Consider the following 21,864-nt stretch of genomic DNA (forward strand, 5'->3'; position numbering starts at 1 on the left):
TAACATCCTGTTTGCTTTTTTGACCGCCTCTGCACACTGCGTGGACATCTTCAGAGAACTATCCACGATGACTCCAAGCTCTTTTTCCTGACTCGTTGTAGCTAAATTAGTCCCCATCATACTGTATGTGTAGTTGGGGTTATTTTTTCCAATGTGCATTACTTTACATTTATCCACATTAAATTTCATTTGCCATTTTGTTGCTCAATCACTTAGTTTTGTGAGATCTTTTTGAAGTTCTTCACAATCTGCTTTGGTCTTAACTATCTTGAGTAGTTTAGTATCATCTGCAAACTTTGCCACCTCACTGTTTACCCCTTTCTCCAGATCATTTATGAATAAATTGAATAGGATTGGTCCTAGGACTGACCCTTGGGGAACACCACTAGTTACCCCTCTCCATTCTGAGAATTTACCATTAATTCCTACCCTTTGTTCCCTGTCTTTTAACCAGTTCTCAATCCATGAAAGGACCTTCCCTTTTATCCCATGACAGCTCCAAACACTGATGAGGTACAGCATCTTGCCATTGCTCCATACTGGGGATCACCTGGCGGGTGGAGGCATGGTCACCTGGAAAGATGCGCTGAGAGCACTCCATGCCTGGCTGAGCAAACAGGAAGAGGAATTTCAAAATTCCCAGAGAATTTAAAGGTCAGGTCTGACGGTTGGTCACCTGAGGGCAGGGCAGTAGGATTCAAAGTGATGACCAGAGTGGCTAGAACAGGCATTGTGGGACACTTCTGGAGGCCGAGCAGAGCGCATTAATAGACCGGAGTGTCCACACTGGTGCTCCGGTGCTCCAGCTGGGGCACAGGGAGCTTTATGGAGGTGGATTACCAGGGGCACTCCAGCCGCGGAGTCTGGGCGCTCTACATGCCTTGCCAGTGCGGACACCTCAGGAGTTAGGGCGCCTGGGGCTGACTCAATGTGCTCTAACCTGTAAGTGTGGCCAAGTCCTAAGTGTGTGCAGGGTCAGTTACATATTTAAATATTTCACTTGGTCTGAAAAATAACAAGCCCCCTCCCCAATATGCCTCACAGATCAGCCTCTAGGGGAGGTGTTTGCCAGTAAGGAGCTACCCTAATTAGTCTTTTCCACCTCTGAAGAACCTGATCCTATGAATACAAAGCCCCAGCAAACAACTGTGTGGCAAGATCTGAAACCTGTTTTGCTGTGGGGTCTTGTTTATTGCCCTGGCTGGAGGAAGCTAGCTTGATAAGGTGGAAAACTTTGTACAATTGTGCTGACCTGGTGGGAACCCTCGGGGCCGTGAAATGGAGAAGGGAAACCCAGATCTTGCTGAGTGTTTATGCTGGGTTAGGAAACAGGAAATTACTCATAGAGGGAGCAAGCAGGCAGCTCGGCAGCGGGGACTCAGCTGTGGCTGGGAGAGAACTACAGTTCCCAGCCTGCTGTGCGCCGGGTGACGCCAGCTGGGTTGCACGTGGTGCTTAATCAGCTGCCTAAGGAGCTCGGAGCCGGTGCTCAGGGGCAGGAGTGGGACCGTGGGAGGCTTTTTGTTCCCGTTCCGCAGGTATGAGTAAGGGGCGGGGGCTGTGCGATTCCGGAGGGGCTTTGGGGCTGGGCTGGTGGATTAATGAGCACAGGAGTCCCCCAACGGCCAGCAGAGAGGGGTTTGGTGCCCGTATGCACCAACTCCCCTGTATCAAAACAGGATCCCTAGCCCACCCCGTCTTCCCATCCCCTTGTAGGCATCAGTACTGGAGCCCTCAAGTAGTGGCCTCCTCCCCATCTGGGATGACTAAACAGGCTCCCTAGCAGCTATATGATCGTCAGTTCCCTTTCAGTGCTGAAATAGAGCCCTGGAAACCCACCATCACCCACACAGCTACATGCTTCTGTGGATGCACCCAGGTGACCCATCTGCTGTTGCAGGGCCCATGGTGGAGCTGCCTGCTGTGGACATTGGATCTTAACCATCCTGGCACCCGCCATAAAATGAGGATTCCTGTTCCCTGTGAGGTGCTTGGTGCAGGCTCTGTGCTTGCCCGGCCCCATTCTTTTGTCTCCATTTACTATGCTAGTGGGTCTGCTCTTTTTTCAGGCAGGTGTGTGAAAGGTAGTTTGTTTTTGCCTGGCTGGAGTTTTCCTATTGCAGGCTGCATGTGGCCTGGCTGTGCTGTGACTGAGGGTCAGCAGTGGCAGAGGGTAGGGCATGGAGCTAAGAGTCTTTCTCCTGGTTATAGTGTCCCTGCTGTCAGCAGATTTCAGGGTTAGACGCCTCACAAGGAAGCTCTGCAGTGGAAGCAAGGGTTTAAAAGTTTCTCCAGGCAGTGTAGTTCTTCCAGATGGATTCATAGGAATCGTTCATTGAACTTGGCTAGTTGCAGAAGTTTGAGCCTCCTGGCTGTAAGCAGACACAGATGCCACCTGCTTCATAGGAAGGGCTGATACCCTCTACTACATCTGATGGACTGTGCCATGCTATTTGAGGGTTTAGTGTGAAATAAGCCGGGAATGGAGAACATTTATTCCTGACGTTATGAAGTTTGCTGCCAGCATGGATATTGCAGTATGCAAGCCAAGGGAATCTGTTCTGCTAGTTCCGCTCACTGGATGACTATTGCAATAACTGGAACCTGGCCCTGGGGGGAAATTTCATCCAGACCCTAGATGGCAATCTGTTTTGTACCCATAAACGTTGACTGATCACCCTTATTACTACTTCCTAGTTACCCTACAAGTGTGGTTCTTGTCTAGGTATGTATTTAGTTTAATAAGCTTCTGAAGAAAAATATCTCAGGACTGTCCTGTACATGTGAGTTCCCCTAGTTAACTACATAGTGGGTTAGAAGTTATGAATTTGGATATGTATGCCGTCAGCTGGCTTTCAGCCTGGAAGGGTGACTTGCTCAGTAATCATACAGATGTGTTTGAAGTCAATCTCAGGGCTGTGTGAAGAGATGCTGTTCTCAACCTGCTGCTCAAAAGTGCTCCACGCTGTATGTAGTGTTTGAAGACATCCACTTTCCTTGTTGACCAAGAAAACAATGGGGGAGGTCATAAAGATCAACTCATACCTTCCCCTAGGTGTGGCTGCTCCTCATGCTCCTCCCACAAGAATGCTCAGCCCACACCCAGGATCCTCTTTCCCCACAGAGCCCTTCCCAACTCACTTATGTGGGTCTAACAAGGCACCTGACTCAGTATTTAACTGCCTCCCCGGGGGATCAGGAGCTGCTAACAGGTTTGAGGCAAATACTGCTGGCCTGTTAATTTTATGGTTTAGGTTTGTTTTCTCTAATCCCATGCTATAATGCTGATGCTGCATGGCTGAGTTACACTTAGAGTAAGACCCTGGGTAACAAAGCTGATAGCTTATTTTACTAATGCTTGGGTCTTAGCTGATGATCCCATGATAGGGCAAACTCCAGTCTGCTCCTCATTCCTGTCTGCATGTTCCCTGCTTCCTGATCAGCACTAAAATGAGCTGAATAAATATACTGAGGAGCTCTGAATTGCACCAATTGGTATCATTACTGTTTTGTGGTGGAAGGAGGGAAGTCTCTCTCACCTCGTACTATAAGAGTTAATCCAGTAACAGTGCATAGTGGGGCCAATGAAGGACAATATAAAGGCCCTCATTGCCGGGGGAGGTAGGAAAAATGCAGTCCAACTCCTAATTCAAGCTGCTCCTCTGCATCATGACCAGTTTGTAATTAGTGTAGCTCAGTTGTAAACAGAGTTTTGGGGACAAAGCAACCAGTGCAGACATGTGAGTAATACTTCTGTGATTAAAAGTAACCTGGATTTGTGCCCTTTTAGGGCGGGTGGAAAGGGAGCCTTTTCCCCTCTTTGATTTTTTTTTTCCTGTCTTTCCTGCTTTTTAACCCTTGGGGAGTTTTAATTTTTGTTTTCCTTGTTTTTGCTGGAGAGATCCTTGGAGGACCTACAGCAACAGAGTGGCAGCTTTCTTAACCCATGATTCAGGGTTTCCTCCCAACTGTGTGTCAGGTATTTGACTTAGCAGTATTAGCGAAACCCAAAAGATTTTAAACAGTCTAATGAAAATCACTTCCTCTTTCAATGAATCTAGTTTTACTTCCTTGGTACTTGGAGAGGACAAGTTCATAGAATCTTCCAAGAGAAATGAAAAACAAGATCTGCATTTCTAATGGAAAAATAGACTTTTTAGGCCTCCTGTCCTCAGCACACTGAAGCAAACAAGGGCATAACCTCTATTATTATTTTATTGTGAACTGTAGCACCTAGGAGCCGTAGACGTGAACTCAGGCCCCTTTGTGCTGGGTGCTGTACAAACACAGAATAAAGAGATGCTCCCTGCCCCAGAGAGCTTACAGTCTCATCTCTTGCCACTACCTTTTGCATGTCCCCTTTAAGCACTGGCAATAGCTCTTAGTGTAAGGGGAGGATTTCATAGACTTGTGCATCTCTGAGCTCCAGAGCTGTGGATCTTAAACAAAAGTTGGGATCCCCAACCTAGCAATGACTTTGTGGTGTCCTCTCGTGATGAGTGTGAAAACCCATAGACCAGTGGTCCCCAGTGTGGTGCCCATGGGCGCCATGGCGCTCACCAGGGCATTTATGTGCACCCGCCTAGTGCCCAGCATGGGAGAGAAGCCGGGGCCCTGCACCTGCCGGGGACAGAGAACTCCAGGGCTGCAGGCTGCGGGCGCCTGGGTTCTCTGTCCCTGGCAGGCTCGGGGCTGCGACTTCTCTCCGGCTTCTCCGGGGCTGCAGGTTGCGGGCACCGGTGTTCTCTGTCCTCGGCAGGTGCCGGGCCGCAGCGTCTCTCCGGCTTCGAAGCCGGAAAGAAGCCATGGCCCTGCCCCTGCTGGGGACAGATAACTCTGGGGCTGCAGGCTTCATTCTGTGTTAAAGTAAGAATAATAAATATATTTGGACCAGCAGTTCAACAATGTTTTACTTTTTTTAAATAAACAAGGTGAAAACTGTTTATGATATTTATTTTGTAAAAACTCCTTCATTTTTCTTACAGGTAGATAAAAAAGAGCAAATTCACATGGTAAGGTGAAAGAGTAATTGCCGAATAATTTAATTAATACCTTTTACATGTAAAATTACCCTTTTTATCTTATGGATTCATATATTATGTCATAAAATATGATTTTTTTTGTATTTATTTAATGTACAAATACAAAATAAGCCTTGAAAAATTGTTGGCGCCCGCCACACACTTCTGAAAACATGAATGTGCTACTGGCCACAAAAAGGTTGGGGACCACTACCATAGACGATGCTTGGGGGAGGGGGGATTGTGGAGTGAAGTGCCCCCTCCAGATTTCTGCTTGGCCTGCCAGGGGTGAGGGAGAGGGGCTCCCTGCCCTGAGGCAGGTTCGGCTCCTGTCCCTGGCATCCGGGGCTAGGCACTTTGCATGCTGGCTGCTCTGGATCGTGGCTCTCTGCAGCCTGGTGGCTGCCTGAAAGGCTGGGGGTGGGAGGGGAAGGGGGTGGCCTGCCCTGCCCCTTCTGCTTCCCACCCCGGCCTGACTGCTGGGGACAGAGTCCGACTGAGCAGGAAATGTGCCGGGGGAAGGGGGAAATTCCAGCTCGCTCCATCCCTGTACCCAGCAGCCAGGCTCGGGCGGGCCAGGCCACCGCCCCAGCCAGGTGCTCTCTCAGGCCACTGCAGTGCATGGAGTCAGCAATCCAGAGTGGCCAGCGTCAGCCGGTGTGAAAAGTGGCTTCCTCCTGCTCCCTGCCCGGGCCTCGTTGCCAGGGAGAGCAGCCGAACATGCTGTGGGAGAGGCTCAGTGGGAGATGGACAGACCTCACCCCATCTGCCTCCCCCACCCCCACAGGTAATTCTGGTGGGGTGGGGAGAGCGCAGCAGCCCTGGGAGGTTGCTGAGTAGAGGAGACACGTGGGGCGTTCTGAGGTGCTCCCTCTGCTTGGTTCTGTGCTCCCGTCATTCCAACTGGCAGCTCTTCAAGTCTTGCCCTGAACTTTGTCCCAAAGGAGGACAAGGGCTTTTGCTGTGTTTGCAGAAACATGGGTTGGAAATAAGGAAGTTGGCTTTGAGATACAGGAGGGGGGTGTGTGTGTGTGTGTGTGTGTGTTTTAGTGACCAGGCACCAGTTTCACACCCCTGCGGCATGAAGTTCTCTCGAGCCACAGGATGGGTGCAGCATAGACCACACGAGCAGTGCAAACAGCTCACCGCTGTGCCTCAGCTCTGACCTGGAGGGGCCAGTTGTTCGGAGACAGGAGCTCTCTTTCTGTCTGTCCAGCCCCTGGGTCTGTCAGCTGAGACAGAGATGACCAGTTGTGGTGATGGCGTGCAAAAATCCTTATCACAGGTGACAACAGAGCTGGGCCGTCTAGCTCAGGCAGCAGATGCTCAAGCTATAAGAACCAAAGGTCCCAGATTGGGTTCCCACTGCTTACGACCTGCCCAGGATGCAGTGTCATATTTAAATGGGAGGTTAAGTTGTGCAACAGCTGGTAGAGTACAAGAGGAGTGTTGGTCCAGCAAGCCAGCTGTGTCTAGCCTGATTTTCATATACACTTGATGACAGGGTGGATTTGATTTAGATCATGATTTAAATAACTAATCAGGAAGACTCAATTTTAATCATGGATTTCTACATAAAAGTGCATTCTTGTTGGTTGTTATAACCTTAATACATATTCTTCACAACTCAGAGGTAGATGTAGGTTTCATTTTTAGAAGGTACTTGCTATACATTTTTAAGTGATTTATTCTGAAAAGTTTTCAGATTAATTTTACAGTTATATCAGAGAATGAATGATTGATTATTTCATTTACCAAAAATAATTGAAGCAGATATTTATGAAGTCACTGGGAGGTGAACTATCTCCAATTCAGGAGGTTAATATTTGGAGGATTTTCTTGCCATGGTGCATTAGGAGGAGAACATCACCAGACAGACATTTTAACTGTTTTATTTAACTAAAACAACATCTTTATGTATTCTGGATTTTTTTCTTCAACAGCAAACATGCTTGTTTTGTTAAAATACTATATGAACTTTTGAATTTAGTTAAACATTCAAGTTTTTTAAAATCAGGTTTGTTTATGTTAAAATTGTTCTTAACTAAAATAGTTAAATGAAATATTAAAACTTTTTCTTTTTTTTTTAAGAAAACACCAGCCATTTTTTGCTGTTAACAAGCATGTTGTCTCTGGAGACACAAATCCACAGTTTGAGAACTGCAAAACTAAGCATCTCTGATGGTATCTTCTACACTGAGCACTGAGTCCCATTGGGCAGATAGAAAGATTAACCTAAATAATCTATATAGAAGCCCCGGAACCCCATAAGATTGGGTCCCTAATCCATGAACTTTTGTAATGTTTAAGAAAAGTTTTGTAAATGAGTTCCATGAATATATTGTCTTATACTATAGAATTAGAATTTATAATCCCTATTCCAGCATGAGATACATTATAGCTCAAAGATATCTTAATTAAACCTGTCTTTAGGTAGGTTTTTCCTCAAAACATTTTATCAAAAAAAATCTGATTTATTTTAATTGATTTTTATCCACCCTGCTTGATGGTGATGCTCCTCCTCTGCTCCTCTTCTAGGTGCAGTAAAGTAGCCTGAACTCTGTGCCTGGGGACCCCTGGACAATGCCACTTGTGCCTGTAGCAGGAAAATGAGGCTGCCTGCTTTGTGACCCCTTGGAGGCTGGGGACGGATGGAGTCGACGTTGTCTGGTGTTTCCTTTGCCTGAGGTCTTGGCCTGGTAATGAGGCCCTAGGGAGAGGCAGAGAGCGGTTAGCGCACTGCCGGACGGGGAAATGGCCCAGCACAATGTGGGGATCAACAGGGAGTACGGAGACTGGGACTGGAGCGCCGACGCCGGGGAGCGGGCAAGGCTACTGCAGAGCCCCAATGTGGAGACTGGGCCGAAGAGCAACGAGGGGCAGAGACCCGGAGCGGGGACCACCTCCACCCTCGGGGCCGTCTTCATTGTGGTGAACGCTGCCCTCGGGGCTGGGCTGCTCAACTTCCCTGCAGCCTTCAGCACTGCGGGCGGCGTGGCCGCAGGGATCGCGCTGCAGATGGTGAGCTGGGCAGGCCTGGGGGAGGGGCTGTGGGGGCCTGGGGTTCCCTGCAGGAGAAGACAGAGGATCGTGCAGGAGACATCCTAGCAAATGATCCCACTCACTGCTCCAGGGCCAGGTGGTAGGCCCCGGGCTCGGCATATCTGTCTGGGTGGGATGGGCCATTGGCTTGAGGCGCCAGAGCTCTGACTGCCCTGCTCTGCCCACAGTCCCTGCTGGTGTTCATTATCGGAGGGCTGGTGATCCTGGCTTACTGCTCGCGGGCCAGCAATGAGCGCACCTACCAGGAAGTGGTGTGGGCTGTGTGCGGCAAGGTCCCTGGCGTGCTCTGTGAGGTCGCCATTGCCGTCTACACCTTTGGCACCTGCATCGCCTTCCTCATCATCATCGGGGACCAGCAGGACAAGAGTGAGTGCTCAGGGCTGCCCCGGCCCTGGGCCAGCCCCCTGAGAGGGAGGGGAGGGTGTTACACCTGTGGGAGGGCGTGGAGCAGGGGGGAGCCTGCTTCTCTGCAGGTGATGGGCATTTTCCGTGCCCCATCCTGGCAGCCTGTGCTGGGCCCGGCAGCCCTCAGGAGCCAGGTTGAGGGGATGCCCTGAATGACGGCCACACAGACCTGCAGTCTGTTGGGTTCCTTTTGCCAGACCCTCCAGTGTCCCAGGGCTGAACTGCCAGGGCTGGGGCCTCTGAGCTCCCTGCCTCTGATACAGAGCAGCTTCCATTCCTCTTCCTCCTTCCCATGTTCCCTGGCCCAGGTTCGAGATCTGCCCTCTAGCAAGAAGTTGGCACTGGGCTTGGTTGTGTCCTGACCATACTGTTCTACCCTTGTCTCCTCACCAGTCATCGCTGCGCTGGTGAAGGATCCCCAGGGGGCAGATGGCAGCCACTGGTACACGGACCGCAAGTTCACCATCAGCATCACGGCCTTCCTCCTAATCCTGCCCCTCTCCATCCCAAAGGAGATTGGCTTCCAGAAATATGCCAGGTGGGTGGCTGGGAACTGTGGGTGGGAGGATGCCAAAGGGACAGGCAGGCAATTGGGCCTGACCAGAGTGTTCAGTTGTGTTCTAAGATGGCCGCAGAGCCCAACGAGTAGGGCATTGGACAGGGATCAAGGAGACCAGGGTTCTAGTCCCAGCTCTGGCAATAAACTCTGTGACGTTCGGCAAGTCCTTTCACTGCTCTTTGCCTCAGTTTCCCCACCTGTAACATGGGGTGTAAAGTGCTTTCAGGGCCTCGTATGAAAAGCATTGTATAATTACTTCTCTGAGGCAATATATCACAAGCCCCCCTTTCTCCAGCTCTTCCATACCAAGCCGGAGTAGGAGACTGGGGTGGCGGGAGTGGGTTCCCTGTGTCTCTGGTTTCTCCCTGGGGACAATGAAGATGGTCCCATAGGTAAGCAGGTGTCATATGTCTCTGCTAACACTTTTCTTTGCATGTCACACTGTCCCCAGAGCGAGCAGTGGGAGCACAGGCGTATACAGGCATCTGCTGCTTTAACCACCAGGTCCTCTAATGGCTTGGAGCAGGGCTAGACAACAGGAGATGTTCTAGTTAGAAAATCAGTGGCCATTGGTGGCTGGCTTATCCTAAGGCTACCACTGAAGGAGCTGGATTGATGGTAGCAGTGGTGGGAGATTGGAAGGAGCCAGGGTCCTGGAGGGAGAATTGGGTGGTGTCTAGTGGGATATCACAGCTGGGTCCCCTGTTAGAACCGTGGGAATGTACCAGGGAAAGGGAGATGCGGTTGGAAGATGTCCCTGTCCAGGCTCACCAGATTCTCCCCAGGGAGGCTCTGAACAAGGAGTAAGAGTGAGCAGAGGCGGGAAGCAGCACTGTCATCTGTCCAGTCTCTTCTTTCTTGCAGCTCCCTGAGCGTGATTGGCACCTGGTATGTCACCGCTGTCGTCATCATCAAATACATCTGGCCTGACAAGGAGATCACCCCAGGGTACATCCCCACGCGGTACGCGAAAGCGGCACCCATGCTTCAAAACCAGGCTGTACCGAGTCCCAAGTTAGATCAGGGAGATAAAGGGGTGGCCCTATACCGGAAATCCCCGCCCCTCCCGTCCCAGAGCAGCTGTCTGATTCTGATCAGCAGTGAAAGAGCTAATGATGCTGAAATGCGAACGGTCCTACATTCCCGCTCTGAATGAGTTCAGTCTACACGTCTCCAAGAGCTGCTCTTTTGGTTTGGCTGCAGGCTCAGGCAGACAGCCCACCATTGGGGCTGCTTCTGGGGGGTTTGCTTTGCAACCAGGTGGCTAAGAACTCTTTGAATTAAAACTTTTCAATGAATATATCTTTTAATTGAAGCTTCTTACTCCAATCCCCACAGGGAAATTAAATCCACTTTCATAATGTGTGTAAACGCTGACTCATGCCAGCCAGGTGCCTTCTCTGTCCCGCTGTTATACAGGATGGGAGAGAGCACTGGATTACTTCCCTCTGGGTCTCCCAGTGCATTTTCTCCTGGAGAATTGTAAGATCCTTGGGGCAGGGACTGTGTCCATCTCTGATTTGTACAGCACAGAGCGTGTTATTGGTTCTTAAATGACACAGTCTGCAGAAACGTCTGGTACATCAGACAAGCACTGGCCTTGGGTGCCACCAAGCATCTATCCCCGGTATCACTGTGGCTTGCTTGTATTTCCCCACTTGAAATCCAGCACAATCTTTAGCAGTCACTATTCTAGCTGGGCGATGAATATTTAAACTGGGAAGACGGGCTCTTAGCTGTTATACCTGGTTCTTGCTCTGAAAGCTTTTAAGGCAAGAGGCTAATGAGAATAATGTGGTTTTTGTTTTGTTTTTTAAAGGCTGGTATCTTATGAGCCATCAGGGCTAGAAAGAGCTACTATATGTTATGGGGAAGCTGGGATTTCCGAATGGTTAGAGAGGAAACCTTAAAATAGTCACTCAGAACAGCCAAAAATATAGTGTGTTTTCCAGGCAGGTCAGCTTTGAATGTCCTGGCAATGGACAAAATACCCAACAGGTCTCTTCTATAGTTATTAATCTTAAACAAATACCATCAAATATCAATAATAAAGGAAAACAATGGAAGTATAATCCATTTGGCTAAAATGAAACGTAATGGATTATATTGTGCTGTACGGGGAAGCAAAGGCTGTTGGCCTTTGTTAAATGTATCTGTAGATACAAACTGGTGTCTTTTATGGCACATTCCTGGGCGAACAAGAGATTTGGTTCACTGGTCTCCAGTAGTGTTTCAGAGTAGGTCCTCTTCTCTGCTAATGGGTCACTAGATGGCACTCTGCTCTTTTGAGTCAACGTCCCGGCATTGTGTGTGTGTTAGAGCACTGTGCCATCTTATGGATGAGCCGTAAAACCGAGGCCTTGATCGCTTGTTGCCATTTTAAAAATTCCCTCTCTTTGCAAGTGTCCGGGCCAATTGCATCTTGGGTGATTAAATTCTGTCCACCTCACCCTTTGTACGTGTACCTCAGAAGAAGGCCTCACTATCATTTTTATGTTGGTCAAATAATATGATGATTTTCTTATGTAGCATTGCACCCACCATCCATACTGTGGTCAAACAGAGTTTAGATCCAGCCTGATGATCTAACCTCTCTTCTATTTGCTTAGTACCTTATAGAGAATTTTCAGAACAAACTAAACAGGGATAAGAGGGAAACACAGGCCAAGATTTTCAACAGTGGCTGGTGACTTTCCAAGTACCTCTGTTTGGGGGTACCTGACTTGAGATGACTTTTAGAGGGGCCTGATTTTTGAGAGGGTGGATGCTCAGCACTTTGTGAAAATCTGGGCCCTTTAAGGTGTCCAGTGGGGCATCCCAAAAATCACTAGTGCCCTTTGAAAACATTCAACACTGCATGTGCGGGAAGCCTCCAGTCACTGTGCAGAACTGCAGTGAAATGAGCATGCCCTGGTGCACCCCCCAAATGCCCTCTGGAGGGTGACTATACATATGCTGTTGAGATCTGCTATTTAACCTAAGTGTCTGCACTGGCAGCTAGATCTGAACTGGCTGTGATTTCCCTCTCCACAGCCCCTCCTCCTGGATGGCCGTGTTCAATGCCATGCCCACCATCTGCTTCGGATTCCAGGTACAGCTGCTCCCAGGAAGACCTGGGCCGATGGAGATCTAAGACAAGTTAGGCGCAGGAAATGTCTGTCTGTCTCATTTGCTGACCTTCTCCTTTAATACCAAGACTCCTACTGCCCCTGCTGGGGCCTCAGACTGATGTGGGATAAAGCCCTAAAGTGAAGGGTGCCAGTAAAACAACAGTGTTTTAAAATGACCATTGAAGCTGAGGACAGAGATGACCTGTTGTGCTCCACTTGGTCCCTTTTTTGAGGCCAGAACTGGCTTGTTCCCTGCAAGACCTTGTCAAGTGCTGTGTCCAGTCTAGTTCTAACTGGCCCAAGTAACAGGATTTCCACCGGTTCCTTGGGAGATTGTTCCCCAGCGAGAGAGAGAGAGAGCTGCTCACTTGTGCTCGGGGTGTCTCCCTGGGAGTTTAGCCTAGGAGTCCCTTTAATTTCACTTCAGTACTCCAAATTATGCCCCTACCTCAGGCTGAATAACACTCCTGAGCGTTCACACCCTTCCAGTGTTTGCAGATTGTTATTCTGTCGCTTAGCCCTGCCATCTATATTAGCTGTTCTGCTTTCCTCCTCCTCCCGCCCCCTGGCCTGTTTTCCTTGCCCTTCCCTGAACTCCCTGGGGCTGGGCAGTGGCATCCGTCAGGCTGAGTAGGGAGAGGGATGCTTTCGCCATCCGTGACATTTCCCATCATGTCAGTTTCACAGCCAAGTGTTTCCCTGCCAGCACACGGCCTGGCTTTGTGCTGGACGGATCCGGGGTGGGTAAATTAGACTGAACCCAAGGAACAGCTGGGAGGTGGGCTCCCCTTGTCCAGAAACAAATCCAGGTGTCTCTTAACTCAGTTACGGTCTCTGCTTCGGTCGCCTTCCCTGGTGACATGCTCCAGTGTGTGGAGGGGCTGCCTGCCTTTGTGTCCCCTTCCTCTCCCATAAGGCTGGTGTCGATGGGTCCCCCCGGAGCACAGAACGCCTGGCCCAGCAGCCCCTTGCACGCTCTCTTTCTATCTCTGGCAGTGCCACGTGAGCAGCGTGCCCGTCTTCAACAGTATGAAGCGGCCCGAGGTGAAGCCGTGGGGAGCGGTGGTGACGGCAGCCATGGTTATCGCTCTCTTTGTCTACGCAGGGACAGGTAGGAGCAAGGCCCTTGTCTCTGGCCTGCCCACGGGGCCCAGCCGCTGCTGCCGCAGCACGTTCTCTTGAAAGACTTCGGTTGGGGAAGCTGCGAGCTTCCCCTCGGGCAGAGCTGCTGAGAGAGAGACCCCGGGGCTGGAGTCGCTGTAAACTGTCCCGCAGCCACCGCGGCTGAAGAGCTGCTGTCATCGGGGTGCATTCGGCACTCTGACCCCAGATCCAGCTAGAGCCTGGGCCCCAGGGACAAACCCAGCCACCTCCTCCAGCCAAATCCCTGTGCCCCATCTTTCCCTTAGCCCCTGCTGGCATCCTCCCCTGGCTTTCTCTTCCCCTCCAGGGATCTGCGGGTTCCTGACGTTTGGTGCGAGCGTGGACCAGGATGTGCTGCTGTCCTACCCCTCCGACGATGTCCCCGTTGCCATTGCACGGGCCTTCATCATCCTCTGCGTGCTGACGTCCTATCCCATCCTGCACTTCTGCGGCAGGTGGGAGGTGGCCAGGAGTGGCAGAAGTGCCCCAAAAGTTTGTGTGTTTGGGGGGGGGGACACATAGGCACTCAAACCGTGGCCCCCTGCTTGCTCCCCCCCGCTTGCTCGCCCTTACTATTGGGATCGTTCCAGTGCCCCTGGAGGTGGCTCGTGGGGCACTCCAGACTAAATGGATTGTGCTGCCATGGGGTCTTCGAGGGGCAGGCCGGGCTGTCCCCAGGTTTCTAGAGATCCTGCTGTTCTGAACGTACATACATTCCTGGTAACCAATCAGTGGTGGGGGAATCCTGAAGCTGGGATCTGATACATGAGGTCTGGGATCACAGTCGGCAGCCCCCCGATTCTCCCGTCTCTCTGCCTCCTGCGCAGGGCCGTGCTCGAGGGGCTCTGGCTACGCTACAAGGAGGAAACGGTGGAGGAAGATGTGCTCCGCGAGAGGCGCCGGCGTGTGTTCCAGACAGTCTGCTGGTTTCTCCTGACTCTCCTCCTCGCCTTGTTCATCCCAGATATCGGCAAAGTCATCTCTCTCATCGGGGGCCTGGCTGCCTGCTTCATCTTCGTCTTCCCGGGTACGGCCCCCGCGTTGCGTGGCTTGGAATGACGCGGCAGCCGCTCAGAAAGCAGCCAGCCTGTTGAACAGTCAGCACTGTGTTTCACTGGGTTGCTGAAGAAGGCCCTGGGGTCACGCTTCACAGGCAACGCTGGAGGTTTATGTGCCAGGAGTCAGTTCCCCTCCAGATCAGTACAGGCTGTCTGGCTCCAGATCCCCTCCGGCTCCATGGCGTGGGCGTGTATCAGAGGCAAGGGGAGGCCAAACAGGGTGCAGCGCACCTCCCTTTGGAGACCCGCTGGCCCGCCGCCTTTGGGACACCGCCACCGAAAGGGCACCCGGGACATGGCTCCGCCCCGAGGCCCCGCTCTCGCTCCGCCCCCTCCTCCAAGGCTCCCCTGCCCTGTGCCTCGCTCCTTCCTCCCCTCGGGGGAGAGGCGAGGGGCTTGACTTGGGTGGGGAGTGAGGGCAGGCCTTGGGGCAGGGCAGGGGGCAGGGCACAGTCCAGGTGCCAATGCACTTCTAGGGAGCTTCAGGCGTTCACATCCAGCCTCCCCAAATTGAGGTGTCACGCACCACCCATGCTCCATAGCATGCTGAGCGCCAGACCGCCCCTGTGAGCCAAGCTTCCAGGAAAAGATCACAAAAGGGGACGGACGCGCGCGTACACCCACACCCACCAAACATCTGGTGGTCCTGAGTGAAAACAAAACATTATTTTCCCCTCCCCTCCCCCCCAAGGACAGGGAGACATCAAAGGCTGAATTCTCAGCAAAGGAGGCCCAAAGTCCATGCCCACATTTGCACTGGCTTCCCCCTCTGCACCCCCCCTCAAAAAAATGTGGCCCCGAATCATGAGAAGTAGCATAGAGGAAAGGACTGGTCCTGTGCCCATGTGACGTTCAGTGTACCACACACTGGTGAGTCGCTGTGGAGCCAGAGTTGTGACTGGGGGATCTAAATGGGGGGGTGGGAGAGAGTTTGGCTGCCTGTGTCCTGAACTTAATACGCTTGCTGGGTGAGAGGGGTGTGGGAGGGGTACTGAGTGCCCCCCCTCCAGCCTGGTTAGCAGGGCACTTAGCACACACTTCTAGAGGGGGTGGAACTCTTCCCTTCCTAGGTCCCCTTTGAGAAGGCAATAAAATGCAACGTATTGGGACAGAGGGCATGGCCTGGTGGTACTGATTGCCTGTGCTGTCTCCTGCCATGCAAGGGAATCCAGTTCTTTCTTATTCTGGACTCTTTCTTCTTGCGTCATCCATGCTCCTGGACAGGAGAGGCTGCATGCTGAAGGGGGGTGCAGAGGGAACTCCTTGATCCCTTTAATTGATTAGCAGCATTGATAGGACAGCTCTTCACAGTCAGGCTGGGAGGGTGATGGTGATGCGTGTCTTATCTTCCCTCTGTCTCACTAGAACAAGTCAAGAAAAAACAAAGAGGGCTTGTCTGTGTCTCTCTCAAATTCCTGACTCCTCTGCCTTCTGGGTGTGGCTGTTTAATTCTCCACTCAGGAATCTGACTGCTCATCACTATGATTATTCTGATGTTCAATGTTGTTTGCATTCCCTCCCTGCTAGGACTATGCCTGATTCAAGCCAAACTTTCCGAAATCCAGGAAAGCAGGTCAGCCAGGTAAAAAGCAAATTTGCCGTCCATTTCTCCCTCCCTTTTCGCAAGATGATTCAGATGTTGGTGCCCATTGGCGGGGTTCAGCCAGACACTGTATCAAGGTGGGTTCCCTTGCCTGACATTGCACACTGACCTGTCTTCTCTATTCACAGCTGGTGGGCGCTGGTCAGCTACGGGACGTTTATGGTCACGCTTGGAGCCTTCATCTTTGGACAAACCACTGCCAATGCCATCTATGTGGATCTGATGGCCTGACTCGTTCCACAGGACTGGCTGATGCTGCCCTCCTTAGAAGTAGCTTTGCCTTTGAGATGGCCTGGGATTGAAGAAAAAAATTGATTTGGCTTCCAATGTTTCCAAAAAGTTGGTTGGAGGGGAACATATTCCTCTCCTGCTGGGGATTTTGTTAGTCTGTTTCATTGGGAGAGTCGTACAGGGTAGTATGTTCATCGTCTAATGCACCATCAGGTCAGGGTTTTGTTCTAGCTTCTGGTTCCCAGGCCTTGGGAATTGCAGAGGCTCACTACAGAGAATTCAGACACTGACCCAGTGGGCGTGCACAGCGTGATACCCTCCTGGAATGAGGTCATGACGGAAGCCTTTGTGCAGAAGGCCCCTGGAGCGCCGCACTGGAATTCTACGCTGAATTCTTGTTACCCTTTTTGGGGTAGAAATCTCTAAAGAAATGCGTTTGGGATTCACAGTGTGTAATAGGCAGTAGCCCCCCCCTTCCCCCACAGGGTAGGAGACCAGCTGGGAACCAGGAGACCATACTACATTGGGCTGCATCTCCTCTCTGACAAATCCTCTCTCCCAAACAAAAGGGCCTTAAGCTACCTGTTCTAATAGTGAAATTACTGGTGAGATGTTTGTCGTATAAAGCAAACTGGTAACCTTGCTTTATGAACTTAGGAATTATTCATGTCCAGGCTTTTAGCTTCAGATGATAAAACCACAGGAAATTTTCCCTAAGAAACAATACTTGTATTGATGATCACTCCTTATGGTGTGTGAGAGAATGAAGTACTCCATTCTTGCATGATGAGACCATTATCTCTGTCATGGTAAGAGTGCTTGAAAGGGAAGGGAATAGATATCAGATAAGCTGAAGAAAGGAATGCTTTTTAATACACTTGAGTGCAATTCCTCAATCATGCTTCATGAAGAACTCTAGTAATTACATTCCTTTCTTTGTACCAGGCTATCAATTTAGTTTCTATAGAAAAATTTCTGCCATATCACTTTATTCGGTTTTGTTTTTGTTTTGTTTTAAATGCTGGGCTCTCTCATCTAGTCAGTCTTTTCTGTTCTCACTTACCTCAACCAGGGGATTACTTAACCTGCCTCTGATTGGTTTACATTTTTACTGGAAGGTGCTGCTGATTGGCTATTTTGTAACAAGCACTTTTTTGCTTCTTTGTAGTTGGGTGGAAACAGGGCTGGGGAAGACTCTAACAAAGCACATCTGTCCTGACATGCCACTGGGCACCAACAAAGCAATGTGATGTTTACAGAACCAATATTCCCCCTTCATGCATTTGGGGGCTTGATCGCTATTTAGTGAAGGTGCTATGACTCAGTAATAATTCTTTATTGATTCGAGGGTTCAGAGTTTTCAAAGGCTCGTGTCATTTCAAATCCTGTTCTTCCAGGACGGATGTTTGCTGGACGGGGCTGATCATCTTAGGCAGGGCCGGCTCCAGGGTTTTTGCCGCCCCAAGCAGCAAAAAAGGAGGAGGGGGGGAAAAAAAGGTGATCGTGAGCTGCAGCTCTACCGCTGCTGCTTCAGTCTTCGGTGGCAATTCGGCGGCTGGTCCTTCGCTCCGAGAGGGAGTGAGAGCCCCGTCAACGAAGACCCCGGATGTGCCGCCCCTCACCATTTTGGCCACCCCAGCTGGGCTGGTGCCTGGAGCTGGCCCTGATCTTAGGTTTAAAGGGACACCGTGAGGGCAAAAATCTTAAATAACTTAAAAAGCCCTCCATGTGGGTTATATTAAAGACCTACCATTATTAAAACTGAGACTTTCTAAATAGGCCAGAGTAAACTAACTATACTATTCACTGTTTGCATTTCGCTGCACTTGGAGGAGGAGAAACAAGCTGGTCAGTTTCACTTTTGTTTCTAGTCAGTTTCACTCTGCTAGCCTCAGAGGTTAGCACAGTAGCTGGGTTGCAAACTCTGTAGGGGGTAGTTAGATCTCAGTGGAAAACTGTTCTCATTGGAATTTAAAAACAAACTTTTCTGTTGGTCTGTTTTTAAAATAAATAAAATAATTCTGGGTTTGTGTTTTACCATAAAACCTAAATATTGAACCTAAGTTGACTTGACCACTCTTTAATATAGCCACATTCTCCAAGGGTCCTGCCTCTGTCCCTGAATGTTTGTTCCTACGGCTGGAGAAGCACGTTCCCAGGAACACCGAACTTTACTGACACAAGATTTGCAGAGTGTTACTCACAATGTGATGGTCAGTATAAGAAATGTAACATTCTGTTTTCAATCACGCGTTTCTGATTGTTTCTCTTCTCCTGTGCATAGATGATGTGGGAGGCCCAATGGGAATCTGTTTAATTCTTTATAACGTTTGCTCTCTGCAAACACTCTTTCCAATAAAACACTACAGTAGCAGGGCTTCTGAGCATATCACACCCTTGCTCTGTATGCATGTTATCCTCCCCCCACCGGCTCCCTCATTCTGTGATACTAAAAATGTTCAGCTCCCAGTGAAGGCATCATTAAGCCGGTGTGCTCTCTGAACCAAAGTGGATGTGGTGTCAGTTAAATACTAATTTTAGGCACCCTAATTTTACTCTGTGAAACGGTGTGTGCTTTTGTTTTGCACAGTATGGGTTTCTAGACTCCTGCATTCCAGTTTGAAAAGCCTCAACTCAGGCCAGGTCTACACCACAAAGTTCTGGTAGCAGAGCTCTGGCGGTCAGGGGTATGGAAAAACCACGTCCGTAGCTGACACAGCTATGCCAGCAAAAGCCCTGCTGGAGACCCAGCTTTGCCACCAGAAGAGGGCTTCTGTCAGCACCACTAATGTTGTTTAGGGAGGTGGTGTTACTCTGGCTATGTCTACGCTTCAACCAGTGCAGCTGTTCTGCTGTAGTGCTTCACTGTAGACACTTGCTACATTCTGTCATTTAGCTCCCGCGTCTCAAGGAGGTGGATTAGTTCTGTTCAGCTTAGGTTGGTTTAAGTATGTCACATGGGTGGATTTTTCACACACTTGAGCGCCATAGCTGCATAGAATCATAGATTATTAGGGTTGGAAGGGACCTCAGGAGATCATCTAGTCCAACCCCCTGCTCAAAGCAGGACCAATCCCCAAATGGCCCCCTCAAGGACTGAACTCACGACCCTGGGTTTAGCAGGCCAATGTTCAAACCACTGAGCGATCCCTACCCCCCCTTTTTTTTATTTGACCGACAAAACACCGGGCTAGTCCCTTAACCTTTCCATTTACTGCTCTACCTACTCGAGTTGCTGTTTTTGCTTCCTTCCTTGTTGACAGAAGACGACGAGGCTGAAGACCCTGGATTTGTCTTTTCCTCTTCGTCTTCCGGGTCTGTGCCTTGCTCTCCGCGGGAAGATAGTGCACTGGGCTGGGAGTCGGATTCCAGTTTGCTCTCGCTTTTCTGCAGATAGTTCTCAGGTGGGTTCTCTGTCCCGCAGTAGGCATTTTCAAAGAACCGATCAAAGCCCTGGGGCAGGGCACTGGTTTTGTTCATGCTGGAGTAGAATCCCGTAGATGCATGAATCGACCTAATGTTTTAGTGTAGACTGGCCTATGCTAGCAGTAAAACTCCTCCTGTCAGTACAAGGTGCGTCTACAGGAGGGGACTCTGCTAGGGTAGCTATATGATACTGCCAAAACACACTCCGTTTCAGCCCAGTTCCAGGGAACAGGTGCTCCTATTGCTCAAGGCCGCTGCAAAGGAGCCCTGAGTCTCAGCAGAGTCTCCAAAGGTTAAATAGGGCCTTGAAGTTGAGCTCCCTCCAGCTGAGGTTTGAGGCAGGTAGGCGGGGCTGCAGGAGGAGGTCTGCACTGCTCCTAGCTGTGCTCTGCTGGTCTTGTGGCTGATCAGAGGCCATCGGTCTCCAGAGCCGTGTCAATCTGGTACCTTCTGTGAGTACTAAATACATACTGATCCCATGAGTCATCCGCTACTGGGCAAATGTTTGTCCCCTGACACACCAGCTGGGAAGTCCCTGGGAATTTTGAGAGACTTCCCCTGCCCTCCCATGGTCTCAGCTAACCGGGGATAATGGGTCCAGCTGAGCCATATAGAGCTGAGAACCGGCCTGATGATCACATGGCAGATTTCAGTGGGTTGTCCATAGTAGTATGGTCACTAGCCCTTCTCGACCCCAGAGCTGCTACAGGCAATACCCTGCCTCAGCATTACAATCAAGCTGGTCCCTTTACCAAGCCAGCTCTGTGACCGTTGGGAGAAGTGTGGTCTGAGCACAGGCCTGAGCTCCAGGGCTCCCGGACCACCATATCTGGCATTCCCACGTACCAGCTATGTGACCTTGAGCAGGTTCTTTTGGCTGATATTTTCCAGGAGCCTGAGAGCATTTGTGCCCAAATCCCACAAACTCCATTGACAGTCCCAGCCTCAATCGCTCTCTGCCTCACTTGTGAAATGGAGATAATTGATTAGAAAGCGAGAGAAGGGCTAGCTATTTCATTACAAGGGGGAAATGGTCCAACCCACTTTGTGGCTAATCTCTGGCTCTAAATCAGACTAATTCAGTCAGGATTCAGGGTGCTGCGGTGTGTCATGACCTTATCTTGACCCTCATTCGCTATGAAAGCAGGTGCTCACAGGTTATGGGTGTCCCAGTCTTTCTTAAGATCACAATGTTCTGGAAAACTGAGCTGAAGTGAGCTGATCGTGCATTGCGTGTGTGCCAGGTTATTCAAATCCCATTCATGTGTGGCCAGCACTAGCCTGCAACTCATATGAGCCACCGTCTGCTTTCTATCCCTACACATCCTGGGCTTTCTCTGACGCCTCGGGAACCCTAATGTGCGTCCAGTTCAAAGAACCCTTCCTTCCCCAGCCCCACCCACCCTATTACCACACCTTGAGCTATGGAAATAATGCAGCCCGGGGAGGAAGCAGATGGACTGCGGTCTGCTTCTGCAGCCCCTCATCCATCACCCCATTAACATCTGAATCACTGGGCTTGAACAGACCCACCCTCACTGAAGAACAGTAAAGGCCAGAGTTTCCGAAGTGCTGAGCATCCTCTACCCCCACGGTCTCCGCTGGAGGTGCTCAGTAGGTGCTCGGTACTTCTCAGAAGCAGGATCTAAAGGCTTTTGCTAACCACTGCCTGATGCTCTACAGCCGAGGTTCTCAACTTTTTCGTTCTGAGCCCCATCCCACACACATTCTATAAAAACTCCACTGCCCACCTGTGCCGCAATAACTGGTTTTCTGCATAGAAAACCCAGGGCCGGCATTGGGGGTAGCAAGCAGGGCAATTGCCTGGGGTCCTATCCCACAGGGGCCCCCACAAAGCTACATTGCTCAGGCTTTGGATTCAGCCCTGGGTATCGGGGCTCAGGGATCTGGGGTTCAGCCCCATACAGGAGGGCTCCAGCTTTCTGCCCTGGGCCCCAGCGAGCCTAATGCTGGCCCTGCTTGGAGGCCCCCCTGAAACCTGCTTGGGGGCCCCGGACCCCTGATTGAGAACCACTGGGCTTCTGGTGGGGAGGGGCAGGGCACTTCTTTAGTACACCCCTCTATGACCCATAGCCCAGGAGTTTCTTCTGGAGATGGATCGTCTCCATTGCTGAGCCTCTGCCCCCGGGTCGTGATCTCTAAAGGGGGAGAGGGCCGCTGGCTGTATTCCACATGGCTGGAGTGTGCGCTGTGGAATGGCCATTTTGCCGTGCTAACAAACAGG

General features: G+C 50.6%; 1 protein-coding gene across 4 annotated transcripts; it reads left to right on the forward strand.

Moving 5' to 3' along the window:
- The first annotated feature begins 1,294 nt into the window (after positions 1–1,294).
- Positions 1,295–17,681, forward strand: SLC38A7 (solute carrier family 38 member 7). Of its 4 annotated transcripts, none has more exons than XM_044987488.1 (12): positions 1,295–1,538; positions 4,986–5,012; positions 7,560–8,042; positions 8,252–8,450; positions 8,883–9,027; positions 9,913–10,011; positions 12,082–12,139; positions 13,155–13,269; positions 13,609–13,756; positions 14,129–14,328; positions 15,887–15,941; positions 16,091–17,681. In XM_044987488.1, the coding sequence occupies exons 3-12, from the start codon at positions 7,776–7,778 to the stop codon at positions 16,191–16,193; spliced, it is 1,389 nt and encodes a 462-aa protein (XP_044843423.1). In that variant the 5' UTR covers positions 1,295–1,538; positions 4,986–5,012; positions 7,560–7,775; the 3' UTR covers positions 16,194–17,681. The 4 variants fall into 4 exon arrangements, with proteins under 4 accessions (XP_044843423.1, XP_044843422.1, XP_044843425.1 ...); XM_044987489.1 differs by lacking the exon at positions 1,295–1,538 and adding an exon at positions 3,859–3,979; XM_044987487.1 differs by lacking the exon at positions 4,986–5,012.
- The last annotated feature ends 4,183 nt before the right edge of the window (positions 17,682–21,864 follow it).

This window comes from Mauremys mutica, chromosome 14, assembly GCF_020497125.1.
Source record: "Mauremys mutica isolate MM-2020 ecotype Southern chromosome 14, ASM2049712v1, whole genome shotgun sequence".
Taxonomy (NCBI): Eukaryota; Metazoa; Chordata; order Testudines; family Geoemydidae; genus Mauremys; species Mauremys mutica.

Excerpts from the sequence above, each read along its gene's own strand:
- SLC38A7 (XM_044987488.1), top strand. The coding sequence starts at position 7,776 with ATGGCCCAGCACAATGTGGGGATCAACAGGGAGTACGGAGACTGGGAC. Across the intron at positions 10,012-12,081 it reads CCAGGGTACATCCCCACGCG|CCCCTCCTCCTGGATGGCCG; the intron begins GTACGCGAAAGC and ends CCCTCTCCACAG. Across the intron at positions 13,757-14,128 it reads ATCCTGCACTTCTGCGGCAG|GGCCGTGCTCGAGGGGCTCT; the intron begins GTGGGAGGTGGC and ends CCTCCTGCGCAG.